We start from the raw sequence: 22,674 nt of genomic DNA, 5'->3' as shown, positions 1-22,674 counted from the left end.
TTCTTTACCGCTGAGCCGCCTGGGAAGCCCCTAACAAGCAGCATCTAGGTTTTATTCTCCTGTCGACTGCCTCGCTCTCTCCTGGAAAAGACAGATCAATATAAATGTGATACTTTCTTAACCTCTATTTCCCTCTCTCACCTCGGGAGCCCGTCGCGCCTTACCCCATGGTGTCTGTTATGTATGCTATGCCGCTGCAGTCCTGCTCACTCTTTGCGACCCCACGGACTGTAGCCCGCCAGCTCCTCTGTTCATGGGATTCTGGAGGCAAGAATCCTGGAGTGGGTTAACATTTCCTCCTCCAGGAGATCTTTTCGACCCAGGGATCGAACCCATGCCTCCTGCATCTCCTGCGTTGGCAGGCAGGTTCTTTACCGAGACCTAAAATACCTGAACCAGCCCTGGGAGCTCTATTCACTTAAGCTGTCATTTTAAAAACTTGCTTTCCTGATACCTCCTTCTCCCCTCTGAGCCCTGGCAAGGGTCCTGCATAGATTTACACACTCACTTACACACTTAGAGTTGTGTCTCTTTTTTGCTGACACAGTTTGAGTTTGTATCTGCTTTTTTCAGATGCCATATTAGCTGCTTTTTCTTCAGCTGGACTTCGAAAGAGTTAAAAAAATCCCAGCCAGATTTACCCTTGCCCCTTTATTCAAATCAATATGTTAAGCTTGCATTCCATGTTTTATGTTTATGTCTATTCAATATCATCTTATTTTCACTCGTCTTAAAATTAAGATTTTTAAATTGTAATTTCATTGTCTTATGTATGAGACGTAAGACGTATTGACAAACCAGTCAATCTTAAGGGAAAACAACTCTGAATACTCGTTGGAAGGACTGATGCTGAAGCTGAAACTCCAGTATTTTGATCATCTGATGTGATCACTATTGGAAAAGTCCCTGATGCTGGGAAAGATTGAGGGCAGAAGGAGAAGAGGGAGTCAGAGGATGAGACGGCTGGGTGGCATCACTGATGCAATGGACTTGAACTTGGGCAAACTTTGGGAGATGGTGAGGGACAGAGAGGCCTGTCGTGCTGCAGTCCACAGGGCTACAAAGAGTTGGACACGACTGGGCAACTGAATGACAAAAACAATGTATGAGCAATTTCTTTTAGTTGAATCAGCTTCCTTTTGTTGTTGTTGTTGTCAAAGTATTTGTTAAAATATACCAAATAAAACTTCCCACGTGGTGCTAGTGGTAAAGAATCGCCTGCCAATTCAGGAGCCGCAAGAGATTAGATCCCTGGGTCTGAAAGATCCTCTGGAGGAGGAAATGGCAACGCCCTCCAGTGTTCTTGCCTGAAAAATCCCATGGACAGAGGAGCCTGGCGGGCTGCAGTCCATGGGGTCGCAAAGAGACAGACACGACTGAAGGGACTGCGCACACACGCACAAGGATAGAGCCTGGTGGATGCTTCTAGAGGCGTCAGTCCAGGATCCTGTCTGCGTGGAGCAACACTGTTGCATGTGAGATTCAGCTAAGGCAAGATTACCAGTTTGACAGCTCGGCACTCAGTGAGTTCAGTTACTCATCCGGCTGTGAATACGCCTGACCTCTATCTCTGGCCCATGTGTCTTACTCCTCTTATTTTTTTCTCTTTTCCCTACCAATGCCTCGCATACCTTGTGAATTATCTTCCTAAAACCAAACTATATTCACACGCCTCTGGTTCACAAATGCCAGCTTATGAATAAACAGTGTGTGAGCTTCATCAGGTTCACCTGGAGAGCTTTTAAGCTGCCCCAGCAGGAGATGCTGAGGTCTGGGATGAGTTGTACTCCTAGCTTTCTGGGCGATTTTGATATATTTAAGGCTAGAAAGCCAGTGGGTGGCCCATACTTTTTCTTAGGGTCAGCTTTCAGTAACCCAGAGAAAAGAAGCCTAGAGATTAGTTTTTGAACTCATTTTTCATCTTTGTGAACTTGAATTGACCTCTAGTTACCACTGGCTTCTTTTCTACTTCCTCGGAAACTGGAGTATATAGTGCTTCTGTTCTAGAATCATTCTTTCAAGTACCTGTGGCACAAATTTTGACAGTTTGCTGATGTATTATAGTTCCTTATATGAAGCTAATTGCTACTATTTTTTGTATTATATAACATTTTATATATACAGTTAACTTTTTCCTTCATGAATCTGAAGCAATATTATAAATATAGGAGCATTTATTTGTTATTATTCTTCATCTAAATTCCACAAAGCTGAAAATAAAGAGCACCTTATTTTAGGAAATATTTCCATTCAGCAAAAATATAATTTTCCATAATTTATGCTATCTTACAGTTTATTGAATCAGCCACAATAAAATAGAATAAGATAGAAAAGTTACTACTGATACCATGATTATGCCAAAATCCCATGACCTGTTGTAGCTTTAAGAAACTATGGCAGGAGGAGACCTCTGAGCTTGCCCTCAGGGGTGCTTAGTATTATTAGTATGTTTCTCAGCATTTAGGACTACTTATTTCAGATCAGATTTTATTTTCAAGATAACAGAATAAAACACAACTCAAAACATGAGCTATAAGACAAGAGCTCCAATTCTAAGTTTTAAAGTTTATGATGCCTTGCTTTGGGGCTCTGGTTTGGAAAGGACATAATTAATCCAATTTGGTATTCAATTTTTGTTATATGTTTAAGTACACATGAATTTATTTGTGCTTTTAAGAGACAAAATGATCACCAATGCTTAAAATATATAGATAATATTGAGGGTTTATCTTTTAAAGTCACACTCTCAGTCCTCTGCTTTAGCAACCTGTAGTCAAAACTTCTAGTATATACTGGTAATTTTAGTTTCTCCTACTTTTTCTTTTTTTTTAATTATTATATTTAATTTATTTTACTTTACAATACTGTATTGGTTTTGCCATACATTGACATGAATCTGCCACGGGTGTACATGAGTTCCCAATCCTGAGCCCCCCTCCCACCTCTCCTACTTTTTCTATTATTTGATAGAAGTTCTAACATACACAATTGGCTCAAAAATTTGCAGAAGGTGAAGGAACCAAAAGAAAAAAACAAACCCAAGAGTATGGAACAAATATAAAGCAAATAGTAAACCATTTCCTGAGTAACTAACTTTCTTGTACCAGAGATTTTAATTACTTACCTTAAAGAAATGGTGCTAATGGGGAATTGTTGTTGTTCCATTGCTAAGTCGTAGGCAACTCTTTGTGACCCCATGAACTACAGCACATCAGGCTTCTCTGTCCTTCACTATCTCCTGGAGTTTGCTCAGACTCATGTCTATTGAGTTGGTGGTACCATCCAACCATTTGATCCTCCATGAGCCCCTTCTCCTCCTGCCCTCAGTCTTTCCCAGCATCAGAGTCTTTTCCAGACTCACTGGAAATATCTAGGACTTGGTCCGAAGTTTATATGGTTATACTTTAAAGCAGTAAGAACTCTTAAACCTGGACCAGAGGCTTTCTCAGTCCAAGCTAAGCCTTTGTCTCAAATAGTTCTCCCTTGTGGGTATTTCCAGCGAGAGGATGGGGAAAAGCTAAAGCCCCACCTGCCATCTGCTCTGTGCAGCCTCCGTCAGCTCTTCTGAATCCAGCAGTCTAGTGACTGAAATACCGACGGTGTAATGGCTACCCTAAGACCAAACAAGCTCTCCGACAGCAATAAGCAGGAATGGCGACTTTAGAAGTATAGGAAAAGAAAAGTGGGTTATTCTCTGCTAAAAGTTGGGAATCCCTGCATTAGAAGTTCTTTATTTGCAAATTAAAATTTACAACCATCTAGTTTAAATGAATGAAGTTTACACTTTTATATTTGGTTACGCATAAAAGAGACAACTGTGTGGCCAAACATTTGGCAAGCACTTTGGATATTTCATTCTCTGTTTGAACGTGAGCTTCAAGCGAATCTGTCTGCTTCTCTCACATAGTGCGGCATGCTGCTCGTCATAGTGGGTGTGCCTTTTTTGCTGTAGCAGGAACTTTGTTCAACAGCCTTCCTTAGTGAGCAGAGCTATTTACATTACCAGTTCTTTCCATCTATTTTGTTCATGTAAAGTGAAAGTCAATATAACCTTGGAGTTTGAATAAAGATATTATCCTAACTCAGAACTTCTACTGTGTTAACTGCAGAAAGAAAAAAAATTACGATTATGTTAAGCCAGTTTATATTGATATGTAGTTCAAAGATCATATACCCAAGAACCTATGTTTTATCATTTTTTGAGCAATTGGACTGCTTTATTTGTGTGAACTATATTTGCTGAGTGTTTTCCTCTCACATTTGAAAAGCTAAAGAATAGTGCTTATCATTCACCACCAATGTCAAGTTAAATGTGTCTTTTAAGAATTAAAGGTACTGATAGTGATAGCTTGCTTTGGGGACAGGCGCTATGGAGTGCTCCAGATTTGCTGATCACAGGATCCCTGGGGAAAAATCATAGAGTCACAGGCAGTGGGAGCTGAAGGGGACTCTAGGGATAAAGTTTGCTGCTTGTCAGGAGCACCTACAAGGCACAGCGACAGTAGTTGCAAATACTGGTACATCATGTGAACAAGGAATGGTTACAAGTATAAAAGAGGCACGTCACACACACACGTATATACACACGCAGATAGGCACATGCACACACATGCACATACATGTATGCCCGTGCACACAGATGTACACACGTACATGTATTCGTTTATGCAGACGTACACAAACGTAGCACACCACACAAAATTACATCCTAGGTGCCTGTGTCTACCCCGTGGAATGAAGCATAATCAGCTGTTTCTGAGTTTTTCTGCTCAGTATTTGCCGGTTTCAGGTTTATACTTTTCTCCCTGTATTCTCGGCAATAGCAGGCCCACAAGGTTACCAGTGTGTAAGGTTACCAGTAATACTAGTAGCAAGAAGAAAACATCCATTCAATTGATTATATATTCAGCCTGGTCACTTAATTGGGTTTTTACAAAGAATATCAAGTAGACCTTAATGAGTAGTTCGGTATCATGTTCTAATATCAAGTTAATTTACTTGCCTGGAAATTGACCTTGGAAGCAATTAATTATTTAAAAAAAAAAGGAATTTCAGTGGATATTTAAAATGAGTCTTTTATGCAAGCCTTTCTTCCTTTTTCGTCAACTCAAGCCTGATGGCACTTTGAGGTCATGACCTTCTCCTCTCAGATTTATCTCCTCTGATGATCTCTTGGTGACATCCCGACAGTAAGCACCTGCTCATCTCCGAAAGCGAGTCTGAGCTTTCTAGGATGACGAGATGGACATTTCTATTGGGAAACAGCTTCCCTTGTCTCTTTCTGTCTTTCTGCAGATGGGTGAGGACATCTCACTGTAACCTTTCACACCGTACAATATTAATCAATACTCTTCTCTTTCTTTTTATGCAAAATCCAGCCCAACCTTACTAGCTGCTTAGTAAGTCCCTCTTCCAAATGCCCTTTCCTCAGAATGCCTCTTTCTTACTTTGTCCAGTCTCATTTCTTTCCACTGTTTTCTAGGGCGTCTGCTTTGCTGCTGTATAATCCGCTGCATCATTTCTGTGGTCTAGTCTCCTTTTAGCTTGCTATTCATCCTTTTTTCGTGACATTTAATATTGGTGAGACCTCCGAACATGGGATCCTGCTTATAAGTTTCAGCTAGTGTGGCAAGCTGGCGTGATTTGCTCTGGTGTCTAATGTATCTCAGCCAGAAACTTTGCCTCATTTAGGCGACTTGCAATAGGGAAGAGGGTGGGGGGCCCTTGTGTAATACCTTTCCTCACTCACGGTCCTCACCAGGCTGTGTGTTTGAGAATCCGTGTAGACAGTCACCCTGACCCTGGCTTCATCTGCGTCACCTCCCCCGTGAGGGCCTCCCTCGCCCTCCGGACAGTCGGTGCGCTCCCCGGTGAATGTGTCCCTCACCCCCCGGAGAGTCGATGCGCTCCCCCGTGTACCTTCTGGGCCTCGTACTTGGCTCATTCTTTTCCTCTGTGCCGCCTCTGCTGCTTGAAGGGAGTGTGTTGCTCGCTTAGTCGTGTCCGACTCTTTGCGACCCCATGGACTGCAGCCGGCCAGGCTCCTCTGTCCATGGGATTCTCCAGGCAGGAATACTCGAGTGGGCTGCCATTTCCTTCTCCGGGGATCTTCCTGAGCCAGGGATTGAACCCTCGTCTCCTGCATTGCAGGCAGACTGCTAACCATCTGAACCACCAGGGAAGTGAAGGAGGTACCTTACACACACTAGTATCCATGGGGACAGTTCTGTAAGATGGTACTGTTGCTGAATGATGGATAAGTGAATGAACGCCCATTTTTATCTTTTGCTTCCTCTGAGATCATAGCCTTCTTCGTCCCTGCAGGGGCCTAACACAATGATGGGCATGTGGTGATACTTCAGTGCATATTTGTGGAGTGTCTGAAAATGAACAGATGAGGAATATATATATTAAATATATATATATATATTTTAATGAAGAAGGCCAGGGAGAATTCATTAAGGCCTGGCCCTGGACAAGTAAATAAGTGTTAGAATTCTCTAATATTTCACTGGCTGTTTTCCATCTAACCTGTGACTTTTTGAGACACATTTTGTTTGTATTCCATTTATGGAATGAGTGTGGTGGTGCTTACTCAGATTGTGTTTTTTGAGAACAGTAACAAGGAGCCATAAATTGAAGGTACTGGGTAATGAATCAAGTGAGTTTTATATGAGTCACAGGACTTGCGTTAAAGTTTCTCATATAAAACAACATGATTATGAGACTTCTCAGTTAAAAACAAAAGAGAACCATAAGCAATTATGTGTGGCATACGTCAATTAAGCGCTGTCTAGGATTAAATCTTCCAGGCTTCGTCTTTTTAGGCCTTCTCCAGAAATCATCCATTCCTGGGAGAGAGAGGAGCTGTCATAACACAGTTGCATATTTCAGAAACAGTTTTGTCTATAGTCCCTGCGTATGATGGTTCCGAAAAGGTTTTTTCTTTTTTGCCACCTGATGGATGAACAATGGACACGTTTATATGCCTTGAATGAGCAAAGAACAAATTGACCTTTCTAACTGGGATGCCCTGTACCTTACCTTATCTGAGCAATGAAACTGCAGCTCTTTTCTGCTGTTTGAAGGTATTTTTTTAGTGGGTGACTGAAAGCCTTCCTCCTCTGGCAATGTGATGAAGTCGCATAGGGCTAGTTGAGTTTTGGTTCAAGTGAGTGATTCTTACATTTTGGTCTCAAATGCTCAGTGCACTGTACAGTGGAGGGCTCTTCCTGATCCCTCGGCAGAGCACACACAGCACATTGTCCTGCAGCTCCATCGCTGAGGGAACGTCACTGTTACGGAAGGAGACAAAACCCCTGCAAGCTTTCCCCTCTCAACAGAGTACAGCAGATGCCTTTGTTTTCAAAGCAGTGTTCCCCAGGTTTCATCAGCTGCCGAAAACCACATGTAGGAGCTTGGAAGATTGAGCTGCGCATTTTACACAGGTTAAATGACAGGATTCTGAAAGTGTCCTTCTTTGCGAAATCCGGAGGCATGCTTCAATTGCTACAGTTGTTGCACATCTTTGGAAAAAAAATACAGCTGTTTCTTTCCTAGATTGGTTATTAGGAAACAAGTTAAAGCTTGTCCAATTTATGGTTGGCCCGTGGTATCATCATTTCATGAGAAACAGTTCACAGAGAGACTCCTGACATGTACACCTCTTGGCTCTTTGAAACAGAAGCCTCTTGTCTGGGTGTCTTAGCTTACTGTGCCAGATAGAAGCTACAAGGAGTGCCCATTGTCCTGGGGCCAGGTCCAGCCATGCACACCTCATCAATTTGGCTCACACAAGGTTTTTTTGAAAATGTAGCTTAGGTTTTAAATTTGAAGGATTTGGGATGCAAACCCAGATGTCTGGCTTGTTTTGAGCATGCTGGGTGTGCAGCTTCATGGCAGCGGTGGGTGGGAGCCCAGCCGTGTTGCCTCCACGGGTCGGGCTCGACCTCTCCTGGTGGCCAGAGGCCCCACTTGTTCCTGCTGGCCCCCTGATGCTGGAGCCAGCGTCCACTGCTGTTTATTGTCACTCTTGCACTTTAATTGTGATAATAGTGAAACACTGCACTCTCTTTCTCAAAGGTGAGCAAATGAAGAAAGCTTTTCCCGTTGACCTCTTTCTCAGTCACTTACCTTCATTACCTGCCGGCTTTCAGAATTTAGGATTTTGATTCAGGCCACTGTGTAGCTTGCAGTATGTGGATTATAGTGGAAGTTGAGACCTCACATACTGGTGAATTTCAAATTTCTCCCAATTATTTTGAAGAACCAAACCCATATGTGAACACAAACATTCAAAACTATGTCCAAACCCAAACTTATTATTATTAATTTAAAAATATTGGCAAGGTTGGGCATGCATGACAGCATGTGGCTTCCACCATGTGGTCTGACATCTTGTGAAGGAGGTGGTGATAATGATGCAGGTTTCTGATATGTATTAATCACTCAGCAGGTGCCAGTCTAAGTACTTTACGTACCTTATTCATTTTAATCTTCAACAACAATGTGAGTTTTATTCCCGTTTTCCCATAAGCAACTTTGTAAGGCCACGCCGCAGGGGGTGGGTGGAGGCTAGATTTGAAAGGAGGCAACCTGACCCCAGAGTGCAGCGGCCTGTTTGCATCCTCCGTGTGTTGTTATTGTGGTTTGTGGGGGCTTCCTAGGTGGCTTAGTGGTGAAGAATCTGACTGCCAGTGCAGGAGATGTGGGTTTGATCCCTGAGTCTGAAAGATCTCCTGGAGAAGGGAGTGGCAACCCACTGCAGTATTTTTGCCTGGAGAATCCCATGGACAGAGGAGTCAGGCAGGCTACAGTCCATGGGGTTGCAAAAGAGTTAATGTGACTTAGCAACTAAAGAAAAACAACAGTTATTGTTCAAGTGAGGAAGCATCATTTAAGGATAATTAAGGTCACATACTAAGGGTATTACACACAGGTTTTAATTGGTATAGGTAGGATTAAAATGTCGATCTAGTGACCCCAAGGAGAAGGCAATGGCAACCCACTCCAGTACTCTTGCCTGGAGAATCCCAGGGACAGAGGAGCCTGGTGGGCTGCCATCTATGGGGTTGCACAGAGTCAGACACGGCTGACGCGACTTAGCAGCAGCAGCAGTGACCCCAAAGCCCCGTCTTTTATACCAAATTCTATTTCTCAATTTATAGAAAGTAATCTAAAATTAATTCTTACTAGGAAACGTGGCATATTTTTAAATGAAAAAGTTTTGTAAAGTTCTCAAAATAAAATGTCTTGGGGTTAGTGGTTCCGAAAGAGAATAAACACTGAGCCTGCTTGGCAAGGCAGGGAGGAGACGGCCGTTGACATTGCACTTCTGGCTCTGTTGGGTGGAGATGTGTATTTAGAGTTTAACTTCTTAGGATACTCTGCTGTGTTGTAGTATTTTGTACTGTACCACTGAAATGTGGAGCTGTTTTGTAATAGTATATTCCTGTTATGGTGAACTATGATGAAAAAACAGGTAACTTGTTGCCCAGAGGGTCTCAGAAACAAGATATCCATGGCCTGAGAGTTTCAGATTAGCGGATGCAAACTGTAATATAGGACGGATAAACAGCATGGTCCTGCTGTACAGTACAGGGACTATACTCAACACCTCGAGGGAAATCATAATGGAAAAGAGTATAAAAAAGAATGGGTAAGGGTGTACCTGAGTCCCTTTGCTATCCAGCAGGAGTTCATGCAACATTGTAAATCAACTATTTTGTTTAGTCCCTAAGTCATGCCAGACTCTTCGCTACCCTAAGCACTGTATCCCACCAGGCTCCTCTGTCCATACTTCAATAAAAAAAGAAACAAAAAAGAGATAAGATATACAGTCTCATTAAGTAAGGAATCATATAAATCACTGTTATTAGTAATAATATTTAGTTGCTCAGTCTAAGGCAGTCTCCACAAATGATCACTAATTCTTAGAATAGTCGCCCAGCCTCTGGGGGATTCTGTCTTCCTTTTCCAGCACAGCAGACTGAAACTCAGAGAAGGGAACTAACTTATTCAAGAATATATGTCTGTTAAGTCACGGAAGAAAAATTCAGCCTCCGGCTTTGAAGGTCATACTCTTTCCACTATACTGTGCTGTCACGGTGCACAGAATCATCAGATTTACTCTCTTAACATTCATTCATCGTGTCTTCTGTGAAATGGATCAATGACTGTGTTTACTCTCGCAGTTTTTGTGAGAGCTAACCATGTCACATGAGGCACGCGAAGCACTTCACACCAGTTTGGTGTGTAACAAACGGGGGCTCAGCTGGTGCAGAATCTGCCAGCAATGCAGGAGACCTGGGTTTGATCCCTGGGTCAGGAAGACCCCCTGGCGAAGGATAGGCTACCCACACCAGTATTCTGGTCTGGAGAATTCCATGGAGTGTACGGTCCACAGTGTTGCAAAGAGTCGGATACGACTGAGCGACTCTCACTTCAGTTCAGTTCAGTCCCTCAGTCGTGTCCGACTCTTTGCGACCCCATGAATCGCAGCACGCCAGGCCTCCCTGTCCATCACCATCTCCCAGAGTTCACTCAGACTCACGTCCATCGAGTCCGTGATGCCATCCAGCCATCTCATCCTCGGTCGTCCCCTTCTCCTCCTGCCCCCAATCCCTCCCAGCATCAGTCTTTTCCAATGAGCCAACTCTTCGCATGAGGTGGCCAAAGTACTGGAGCTTCAGCTTTAGCATCATTCCTTCCAAAGAAATCCCAGGGCTGATCTCCTTCAGAATGGACTGGGTGGATCTCCTTGCAGTCCAAGGGACTCTCAAGAGTCTTCAACACCACAGTTCAAAAGCATCAGTTCTTCCGCGTTCAGCTTTCTTTATAGTCCAACTCTCACATCCGTACATGACCACAGGAAAAACCATAGCCTTGACTAGACGGACCTTTGTTGGCAAAGTAATGTCTCTGCTTTTGAATATGCTGTCTTCACTTCAAATGCTCCATAAAAGTTGGCTTTTGTTTTGTGTTTTGTTTGGCTGTGTGCCCTGAGCTGGGTCGGGTGCTGGGGAAACAGGTGAATAAAATACTGTATCTTTCCACAGGGGGCTTACGCTCAGTGTTGGGGAGACGGGGTCGGATAGATTTTGTTAACACAGAATTGCAGTCCCGTGTGAGGCGCGCAGCGCAGTCGTGGCCCTCGGGCGGATTGCACGGCCCTGCTCGTCCACCGAGCTGAGCCTCCCCGCAGAGCGGCGCTGTGTGATTTTGTAGGAAGGCCCTTGGGCCAGAGGCCTCTTTTTTCAAGTTTCCTTCCTAAAGGACAGATTAAATAAATACATACAAACTGTTCTTAAAGTTAGGAGTAAGTGCTGTTCCTGCGATCCCGGAAACTGCAGTGTTGCCCCCAGGGAGGAGGCGAGATGACCCTGGACCTTCCCCACAGGCGGAAGGGACGGGGAGGAAGAGTTACCACCGCGAGGGAAGCGGAAGAATGTCCGCACCTACAGCGTCCTTGGCGACTGCAGGAGCGCCCGGCCTGCCTGCTTCCTCCCCCGCCCGAAAGCAGGCCTGCCCGTTGGCACGCCCTGCCCAGTTCCATGGGGAGGCCTGGGGGAGAATCACACCTCTGTGACTATGATCGCAGCAGCTATTTCCGTCAAACCACGGTGTCTGCTGGCTTATTTCCTTAATGTTGCTTCCGGTATCTAGATTGTCCTAAGACTTTTTTTTTTTAGTTTTACTGGAGTAAAACTTAATTCTTTTTCAGAAAGGGTACATAAATATAAATTCTCTAAATACCTATGTGTCTCAAGTTGACTTCATTTGTTTCAAACTTAAATAATTGCTTGGATTTTTACAGAATTCTAGCTTCAACACGTTGCCAAAGTTGCAAGACGCTATGCTGCTGCTGTTGGAGAGCCAACATGTCTTAAGTTTACTGATGGTATCAGTCTCATCCGTTTGTCAATAATTGTTTCGCTTGATTCCTCTCTGGAAACATTTAAGATTCTTTCTCTCTCTCTTTTTTTTTACCTTGGAGAAATGAAATTTCACGATGGAGGTCTAGGTATGTGCCTTTTATTTTTTGTTTTTCCATCTACGTGTCCAGTGAGTATTTTTATTCTGAAGAATCATCTTCCTTCGTCTTGGGGAAACTGTACTCTTTAATTTCTTTTTCATCACATCGTTAGTGGCCACAGGACATGGCTCCCAGGGTCTTAGTTCCCCAACCTGGGACCAAACCGGGGGCCGCTGCAGTGGCAGGCTGAGTCCTAAGCGTTGGGTGTGCAGAAGGTTCCAGCACATTCTGTGATTTCTTTATTGCGTCTTCCCCTCCATTATTTCTGCCTATTTTCTACTGAAACTGCTGCTTATTTTTATATTAGTATGCACACTTCCCCTGAAACATTCTCTCTCTTTTGAACTTCCCGTAAGATGGATGTTGGATTCCTTGGTTCTGTCCTCTAATTTATTGAATTAATTATCTGTCTTTTTGTTCTCTGTTCTGGGAGAATTCTCTAACTTTATATTCCAGATCACTAATTTAGTCATCTGCTGTATTTATTATTCTACTTTTTAAACATTTAAATTTATGTTTTAGTTATGTTTTTAATTTCTAAGAACTGTTTCTTGTTTTCTAGTTGCTCATTTTTAAGACAGCCCATTCTTGTCTTATAACACAATAGCCTCTTGATCCCCCTGTAGACACTAATGTAAGTTTTGTTTTTAACAGATTTTACTTAACATATTTTATTCTCTACATTATCTCTCTTCTCTTGGGTTCATGATATTATAGGATACAAGAAGCAGTAGTAAGAAAACAAGCCAGAAGACACTCTCAGTTTAGTGTAAATAACTGTTGAAATTGTGTCTATGAAGCTTAATGTAGTTGTTAAGAAATATTTCCTTAAAAAATTGAAAGAATAATTTTAAAAACTGGTAGTCATCTGGAACTAATAAAAGTAAGATTATTTCAATGAAACACTTGGGGCTTTGGGGTGTTAAGACAATCTTGTTTAGGAACAATTCGTTTTATAGATACTGATTATTTTTCAACATGTATAGAAAAAAGTTTGATTTTAAGCATATTATTTAAATACAAGAGTATCCAATCGGAGAATAAATTTAGTATGTATAACTATCCTACAATTAAAGGGGGATAAAATGAACAAAGGAAAATTATATATAGACAAGAAAGCAAAAAGAAAATAAAAAGCATAACAAACAGAAAACACAAAAAATGATGGCAAAAAGACCATTTTGGACAAATATCAGTTATTACAATAAATAAAAATAACTTAAAAACTTACCTTAAAAGTTGGAGACTATCCGAATGGTTAAAAATAATCATACATATTAAACATTGAAATATATCCTACCTGTTATAGGCATACAAAAAAATTAGAAAAAATTTTGAAATTGAGGTCCACACAGAAGTATTACAGGTAAATTTCAACAAAAAGAAAGTTGAAATATTAATTTTCCTTAATGCTAATATATAGTATATAAGTATTAATTTTATATTAAGTGTTAATATAAAACAAAATGGAATTTAAGGTAAAAAGGATTAAATGGACAGCAAGTAATATGGCAGCCCACTCTAGGATTCTTGCCTGGGAAATCTCGTGGACAGAGGAGCCTGGTTAGCCACAGTCCATGGGGTCACAAAAGAGTTGGACACGAATTAGTGATTAAGCAACAAAGAAATATTTATTTATTGATCACTAATAAAAATCCAACAGGAAAGTATAATGGCTAGGAGTCTTTGTGCACCAAACAAAAAGCATTGGAATAAATATACTAAATCTGTTGGAAGTGCAAGAAGAAATGGTTCACAACAGAGAAGAGCGTTCTCTCAGGAATCTCTGTTGCAATCACACGTGCTGCTCTGAAACCATAAAGCTGTTTGAGCTCTGTTGTCAGCTCCGTTTGATCATCTTCATGTTAGCGTTCTTCCGCTGCTCTTTCCTGCACTTTCACTAAATGCCTTTTCAAAACTCTCATTTTAAGGCCTGTTTCTCAGGGTGCCTTCCAAGGTGCTCTAGTCAAATGGACTCATTAGCTTTGTGATTTCTGAAAGATGCGTGTTAAGATTTTGCTGAGTGCTGATGGGAGGGAATTTGGATGTCATTTTTCTGAAGGCAACTGTCTTTTCTGTCAGCAGTATGCCGTCTAATCCTCGAGTATGACTGTTGATTTCATGACATTTAGGATTAGATGCAACCTTACTGACTGTCTCATAGTCACTTCAGATCAAGACATGGTTGGCTTGCTAGGTTTTGGACTGTTATTAAATTCAGGCAACTCATATAACTTTTCTGGATCTCACTAACTTGTCTTTGAAATAAGAATAACTTTGCAAGAGTGGCAGTATCATAGCCAGTGATGTTTATTCGAGGCGTGATTATTGCTAACTGAAATAAGAATATAGGGCTAAGATAGATAGCCCTTCAGGCTCTTTCTTTCTCTTAGGCTTTATTTTCATATTATGCAATATGTGCTTCTATTTTTACCTAGTCTTTTTCTAAAATCCAACATTAACAGAAATGTTTCTGTGGTATATATTATAGAATATGGTACTCTGACTTTTCATCCTCTGACACCTGGCAGATTTTTGGGAGAATAACAACATGTTTTAGGGAGTGATAGTTTTTGCAAGCAATCGCAAGGACAGATGCTGCCTGTACATTCCTCAGCTTTATCTGAAGTCCTCTTTGTGGGCGTGCTGCGATTCATGGGGTCGCAAAGAGTCAGACATGACTGAGCGGCTGAACTGAACTGAACTGAGCTTGTGGGTTTCTACAGTGCCGAGTCCATGGTTCACTCACTCACTCATCTGGAGCTCGGTTGTGTCTGACTCTCTGCATCATCATGGACTCTAGCCCCCCAGGCTCCTCTGTCCATGGGATTCTTCAGGCAAGAACACTGGAGCCGGTTGCCATTCTCTTCTCCAGGGGATCTTCCCCACCCAGGGATCGAACCTGGGTCTCCATGGTTAATGCTGAGTAAATGTCTCTTGAGTAAAGAGCTTACGTAAAGCTCCTTATAAATGTGGCTTCTCCCTTATTTAGCTGCATTACAGGCTCTGAAGAGGAAGAAGAGGCTTGAGAAGCAGCTCACTCAGATTGATGGCACACTTTCCACCATTGAGTTCCAGAGAGAAGCCTTGGAAAACTCATATACCAACACGGAGGTGTTAAAGAACATGGGCCTTGCAGCAAAAGCTATGAAAGCCGTTCATGAGAACATGTGAGTGACCACCATCTCCCTCTGAGTCTCACGTTCCCTCAGAGCTTTGGAACTCTGATGGCTTGGGCAGGGATGGGCTTACTCATCTGAGACTCTTTGACATGTTGGAATGGAATGCTTCCACAGAGAAAGAGCAGAAGTTTTAATCTATTAGCAGAAGAAGAAAAGATCATGAGAAAATAAAAGGCATTCACCTTGCCTTTAATGTTTTCCAGGCCTCACTGTTCTCTGATACTCCACCTGCAAATATTTTCATCCTCTAGTTTCAAAAAGGCTTAAGTGGTAACATCCTTGAGGATATTAGAACTGTACAATAGTGGCTGTCAAACTTTGCAGAAGTGAAGCTGCTCAGTCATGCCTGACTCTTTGCGACCCCAAAGACTGTAGCCTACCAGGCTCCTCCATCCCTGAAATTTTCCAGGCAAGAGTACTGGAGTGGGTTGCCATTTCCTTCTCCAGGGGAACTTCCCCTCCCAAGGTCAAACTTTGGGCGGACTCAGAAATCACTACTAAAGAGAACCGAGATGCCCACACCCCTTTGAGAAAGCTTGGGACTGGGCCTTTTTGTTTTCAACCAAGTTCTCCGGGTGACTCTGATATTAACCAGTGTTCGAGAACCATTGGCATACAATATAATAGATAAAAATGTGGATTTGGGGCAGGTTTTCTGGATTGTAATCCCAGATCCTGGCTGACTGTCCTTGGACAATACTTTGTCTCTTCCTGATTCAGTTTCCTTGGCTGTAAGTTGAAGATAATAATCATACTTACCTCATGTGGTTCTTGTGACAGTCAATGAGAAACTAGATACACTGCCGTCAGGAGTTCCTGGGGTAAAGTAAGCACTCAGTCGTCAGTATTCATAGCGGTAGTGGGGCTCGTGACTGTTTGCTTTTTATTTGCACAGAGAATCTAATCCTTTCCTGAGCTTAAATATGATGGGGAAGTTTGGGCCAAAGGGGTACAAGGGCAACAAGTGTCTGAGGGACCCATGGAGAAGGTTCCGTGGATGGGAGACGGGGGGAAGAGAGCCCGCGGTCAGTGAAGGCGGCTTTGCTGACATTTTCCTGACCTGATAACCAGTGGACCATCAGCGTCATTTTGACAGCTTCTGAGGGATCGTTAGATTCACTCTCAGAGTCACCACCCGCTGTCGTTGCTGTGAGTTAGGTGCTAACTGTGTTCCAGAATCATAGCCCTTCTCCCAGGCAGCTCAGCCTCATCCTCCCTGGGTGTCCCTTTTGGGAAGAATTTACTGCTGGGCCCACATTTTAGCTGTACATTTCACATATGAGTTTCAAATACACGATCCTACTATCTTTGTTAAGAATATAGGAACTGGAAATAAGGGGTGGGCAGAGGGTGGCTGGAGGAGGATCCACGGCCCCCGCCGGTGTCCTGCCCAGAGAGTCCGGGGACAGAGGAGCCTGGCGGGCTGTGGCCCATGGGGTCGCAAAGAGGCAGACACGCCTGAGCACCTTAGCACCGCACAGCACGGCGCAGCAAGATGCCAAAGTTCTCTGCTGGGGTCCAGCCCTGGTGGATCCAGGGAATTCGAAGGGTGGACGGCGTTGGCGGGGAAAGCTTATTCATTGATTGATATAAGATTAGATTAGGAAACAATAGTGTAGTAGGAAAATTAAGTGGGGAAAGAGGGCTGAATAACTTGGATTATGCGGAAGACCAATTCCAGACAAGGAATTTGCACCATCTACGTTGGGCCACTGGCACTCGCTTGAATATCTAAGGGTGCCTCGCCTTAGGCTCCCTTTTGCGCGGGTCTTAACAGCCAGGGCAAGTAAGTAGACTTGGCGAGCCTCAGTGCTTCAGATGGGAAGTCAGCCTGAAATTAAAGTAAAGAGGAGACACGGGGGAAAGGGAGAAAAGGAGAGAGAGACACACACACAGGGGAAACCAGTCCAGTGACTGGCTCCGGCCCCTATTGTCTAGAAAGGCCTTTTATACCTTTTTTCTGATTGTACATAGAGATCAATGGGTAATACAAAATTATGCAGCGTTAGCAGTCCAGACTCTTATCAAAACCAGGCTTTTCTCTCTGCATACCTAATTGTATACACAAGTCTTAGGTGATTTACATCATCTTCTGGCCAAAAAGGGCCAATTAACATTTTACAGCCTTTTTTCTGATAAGGGTTTGTCAACCAGAAGACTTATTTGTGTTGATCTTCCCAAAGTCTGGTGCCACTCTCAGAAAGCACTAAATAAAGTTACATTCTTACATAGCAAGGACACAAGAGGAGTGCAGTGATATATAACAAAGAGAAAAGTAATTAACTCAAAAGTTTAGTGTTGCTAACATCAAAACTACTATATATCTTTTTCCATATTCCGTTTACATTGATTACATCCTCCCAGGCGCCTAAAAGGTAAAGAATATGGAGGCCTGGCAGCAGTCATTGAGTCAACAGTGAAAACCCTCTACCAATATAATTTTTAACTCTTTAGAAAAGGCTCTGTATCTTTAAGATGCTTTTAAGCTTTGTGCCTCTCGCAGTTGGGGGGCTGTAAGCAATTCACAAGCTGTAAGAGGTCTGGGGGAACCTATTAGGCAAGCTAGAGAGCTATCAGAGGGGGTTTAACTGAAACATCCCTTTCAAATGCAGAAGACTAAAGCCCTGAGTTGACTTTTTTCCAGAGAATATCAGAAGAGTGGAAAAGCAGGCAGATTCTTATTTTTTTGGGGGGTGGATGCTCAGGAAATGCCAGGGGGAATTCCTGAAGTCTGATCACGACCTTGCGTGTGTCAGCTTCCTTCCTCATGACCTTGTCACGGGCGGGATTCCTCACGCTGGCTCCAGGCAGTTCTCTTTTTGATTACTGCATGAAATGCTGTCAGATATCCAGCTTTTCCTCTATGTGGAGTCTGGAAAACATGCAAAGCATTTAATTCCACTAGGAATGACAATGTCAGCATTAGTGGCTCAGTAATGAGTAACCTTGTCACCTCCCTGGTACCCATCAGTGTGGCCTGGGCTCAGAGCTGGAGGGATGATTTGGAGAAGGGATGCAGACCCGGCCGCCAGACGTTCGGACCCGAGCCTGTGGGGCTGCAGGGGCTATAGGGGCTCAGGCACCAGGAGCTGGCTTGAGACCTGCCATCGGCCCTGGGCCTGTGATCCTTTGCTGAAGCTGCTGATTCTTCTGAGGCCTTCACAGGCCTAACCCTGCTCTCATCCTTTGTCTCCCGGCCCATCAGCAGCCATGGGGAAGTTCTCAGGAAGTCAGAATCTCAGGACTACAAGGCATTCTGGAAAATAGATCTCTGGTCTCCAGAGTCCATCTTCTACAAAAAGCTGCTCTGATAGCGGCTTCTGAGTACCACCCCAGCTTATCTCACTCGCTGTGGTCCTTGATGACCTGTGGTGTTGCTTCCTGCAGAGTTAATACATAGCATGTATTTAACCGTTTCATATGCCCTTCCACCCTGGAGAAGGAAATGGCAACCTGCCTAGGAAATCCCATGGACAAAGTCTGAGCCTGGTGGGCTACAGTCCATGGGGTTGCAAAGGGCTGGACACGACTTAGCACCTGAGCATGTCCTACCAGAAAAAATTTCAAAATGGGTCTACAGATATGCCCCCTAGTGACTCCCAAACGTAATGGCTATCAATTTAACTTACATAATTTAAAATATATGTGCATATACAGAATTATTAATTTCTTGAAATGTAAATTCTTCAAGTTGATCAGTCTTACCACCAGGGACGTTTATAATTCTACTGAAATAACCAAGAGTTTATGTTGAGTTGGCTCACTTTTCATGGGGGATTGTGTCTAAATTCATAATTTTAAAGTAAAATTCTACAGTATTTCAACAAAACATTGTTTCCCAGGGATCTGAACAAAATAGACGATTTGATGCAAGAGATCACAGAGCAACAGGATATTGCCCAAGAAATCTCTGAAGCATTTTCTCAACGGGTTGGATTTGGCGATGACTTTGATGAGGTGGGTGTCACAGTGTGGAACGGAGCGGGTGCTGCTGAGGATAGCTCTTCCTGGGACCTCCCTGGAGGCCGCTGGTCACGACTTCACATTCCAGCGCAGGGGGTGTGGGTTCCATCCCTGGTTGGACCCCACGTACTTCAGGGCCAAAAACCCAAGACATAAAACAAGCAATATTGTAACAAATTCAATAAATACTTTAAAAGTGGTCCACCTCAAAAAAAAAAATTCTTGAAAGAAAAGATAGCTTCCCACCATGTGAAGCGAGCAGGTGTTCTTACACATGTCCTTTAATATCACTAAAGAATGAGTGATATCTGTTAGAAAAACACTGTCTTAAGAGGGAAATGAAGTGTTGGCAGCTCTGATTTAAAGGAAAGATTAATATAGTTTGGCAAATAGCCCCCTAATTAAGTTCTCAGCTATTAGAAAAGCAGCGTGTGATGATGTGAAGTCCCTGAGTTTTAATTGTTGACGGCTGCGTAAACAGCCCCATTACGAGAAATTGAGTGCTCACACATCTGGGCGAAGCAGAGCAGACTGTCCCTCTGCAGGGACAGGCAGATCACGCTCCTGCTAAATCAGGGCTTCGGCTGCCTCTGTGTATTACCCGGGCTATGAAACAAACGTGGAGTGGCATTAACACACACATTCCACTGAGATTAGTCAGTCCAGTAATAACAGACTAATCATACTGGTGAAGTCTGCGCTGTGAATTTCAATTGTCCCCCTCAAAGCGCACACAGGAAGGACTGGCGCATGGTTTGGAATGTCTCAGATTAGCGCGGCCAAGAATCTGCCTTCCTGCATTCACGTACTGATAAGCACAGCCCATCTAGGGAGTCAGATGTGGTTCCTCGGAGCCCGTGAAAGTGAGGATTGGGTGTCAGCCGCTCTTTTGTTTCTATACGTTATTTGATTTCATCTCATTTTCCTCCATTCTCCTTTTTTTAAAAAATTGAGAGGTAGTTGATTTACCAATACTGCCTAATTCCGGGTGTGCGGCAACGTGATTCTGTTGTACATACACGTAACCATTTTCTCAGATTCTTTTCTCTCATAGGTTATTATTGGTAGAGTTCGCTGTACCATGGTCCTTGTGGTTATCTGTTTCATTTATAACACTGAGTACATGTTAATCCAGACCCCTCATGTAACCCCCAGACCCCTCATGTAACCCCGTCCCCATCCCCTTTGGTAGCCATGCGCTTGTTTTCTGCGTCCGCCGGTCCGTTTCTTCAGCAGCTTTTTAAATGCTGTAGGCCACGGCTTGGAAAGGGTGGCTTTCAGGCCAGATCTTTCCCGAGCTCTGTTTTTGTTTGGCCCGTGAAGCAAGATGGTTTTCCTATGTTTAAAGCACTGCGGGCAACCGCAGCCGCAACGACTGCAGCAACAGAAGGCCGCTCGCCAGGGGCCGTCTGCGGGCTGCAGCGCCGGAGGCGGCGCGGTCCGGCCCTTCGCAGAAGCGCGCCTGCCGCTGGCTGGCCCGTGGGCATGCGGGGGCTGTATGCGCGCTGCGGGGGGCCCTGGGCCCGCGAGGACGCCCCGCTCTGCCACGGGCCGCTGAGCCCTGCGAGGCCCTTTCACTTTCGGGCCCTCAGTTTTCTCATTTATAAAACGAACATGACGATCAGTAGACTATTCTGCAGTCCCTTAAATTCTAAAATGCTTTTATCAGCGAATGAATAAGTGTTTGCTACCTGAAGTCTGAAAGTGATGGAAATGATTATTCTGTGCTCGCATATTTGTTATAGGAACTAGCGATCTTTTCAGTGCTGTTAATGACCGTCAAGCACTGCTGGCGGCCCTGGGCGCACCTTCAGCGCAGGGCAGCGTGTTCTGCCATTACTGCACTTGCTATATTCGTTCCTAATTGTCCTTTTAGCAGAAACAGGGTGTCAGAATATTCATTCTGAGGGTCTTTTATTCCTTCAGCCTGTGGAGGACTGTACAGCCAGCAACTAGCCTGAGGCACTATTTCACAGCGCCTCATGCTGTACATTTTCGTGTTTATTTTCTTTTTTGAGGTAGATAAAACAGTTCCCAGACAGCTCAGCTCGCAGTATGTCTGATACATGCTGACTTGATCCAATATTGTGCTTGGCTTCAAGTTCTCCACTCTTGGCCTTAGTACTGTTACTCTCATTTTAAGATAGAATAATTATTTGTGAGCCTTTCTCCTGCATTCCAGAAAGCTCCTTAAATGTAGGGACTGTTGATTGGACTTTGTCTCTCGAGCCCGGAGTTCATGCCTGGCCTGGAGTGAGCTCTCGATAAATTTGTTCAGTGCCAAATGAATAAATGAAGAAAAATCCTTGGTGGAATATGAGTGTCTTAGGTCATTGCTCATGACAACGGCCTCAGAATTATAATGATGACAAGTTTAGTTTTGACTCCCAACCTCTCTCAGGGGGTTGGGCTCAACCTGAGGACTCTTGGAGCCAGTTAGACCTGAACTAGTCATCTCAAGCCATATCATGTCTGTCATAAGGTGGCTTTTACCCTCAAAGTCTCACACTGGACTTGCTTTTCTAATGTTCTTGGGACAGAGTAATTTAAGATTAAGCCAGACTGTCTGGGACTATTGCTAACAGAAGGAAATACAGTGTACCCACCTGGAGTTATTCTTAACTCAGACACACAGCATGGTTTTCATCGGCTCTGGTAATTTAACAAAGGAGCCATAGTATCTTTGATTCTTTTTACGTTTGGTATGTTAAGGTTTTGCTATATCTGGTTTATTTTCAGTAGCATTAGCCAAAATGAAAATATATATTTCCTTTAATTAAAGTTTCACAGATTCTGAATTCTTAACAGTAGAACATAAAAGTTACATTGCAAAAATGACAGGCAAAGTGTAAATTTTCTAGAAGCTCTGGAGGTTATATATTCAGCTAGCACAAATTACCTAAAAAAACTGTTGACTGAAGTATTATAAGATTAGCTACAACAAATTTGCACAGCCCCAAATATTCATATTTTAATTATTGCTCAGTGTTGCAAAAAAGACTTAGTCTTAAAATAAATATTCCATTTCACTGGATTCTCACATATCAATTGGGTAGCAGATGTTTTTGTTATTGTGTTTGAGGAAACCCACGTCTTGAAACGTTAACTCCATAATTCTTTCTTTCTCCTATGTTCAGGATGAGCTGATGGCAGAACTTGAAGAACTGGAGCAGGAAGAATTAAATAAGAAGATGACAAATATCCGACTCCCGAATGCACCTTCTTCCTCGCTCCCAGCTCAGCCGGACAGAGGGTCGGGCAGGATGCCCGGCGCGTCCTCGGCACACCGCTCTCGAGCAGGTCTGTGCCTCACCGCAGCGCCCGTGGTCAAATACTGACCTGAAGTCATGGCCAGGCCCATCTCAGGAGGACCTCTCCCGTAGACTTCCCTGGCAACCTAGTGGTTCAGACTCAGTGCCTCCACTGCGGGGTGTGGGTTTGATTCCTGGTCAGGGAAGTAAGATTCCTCAGGCCCTGCACAGCCAAGAAAAAAGA

General features: G+C 43.4%; 1 protein-coding gene and 1 non-coding gene across 2 annotated transcripts in view; both read left to right on the top strand.

The window, feature by feature from the left end:
* The window catches only part of CHMP4C (charged multivesicular body protein 4C), a 32,337-nt gene that overhangs the window by 7,511 nt on the left and 2,152 nt on the right, over positions 1-22,674 (top strand). The window contains exons 2-4 of the mRNA XM_069600720.1: positions 15,027-15,204; positions 19,059-19,173; positions 22,317-22,479. Of these exons, the coding sequence (XP_069456821.1) occupies positions 15,027-15,204; positions 19,059-19,173; positions 22,317-22,479 (456 nt within the window). The remainder of the gene's footprint in view (positions 1-15,026; positions 15,205-19,058; positions 19,174-22,316; positions 22,480-22,674) is intronic.
* LOC138446344 (U4 spliceosomal RNA) lies at positions 14,308-14,451 on the top strand. The gene has a single exon (XR_011259282.1). It is a non-coding gene; the product is annotated as a U4 spliceosomal RNA (small nuclear RNA).

The sequence above is a fragment of the Ovis canadensis genome, chromosome 9 (genome assembly GCF_042477335.2).
Source record: "Ovis canadensis isolate MfBH-ARS-UI-01 breed Bighorn chromosome 9, ARS-UI_OviCan_v2, whole genome shotgun sequence".
In the NCBI taxonomy this organism is placed as follows: Eukaryota; Metazoa; Chordata; class Mammalia; order Artiodactyla; family Bovidae; genus Ovis; species Ovis canadensis.
Note: the sequence above shows the minus strand (reverse complement) of the source record. Positions and strands in the feature narration are given on the sequence as shown.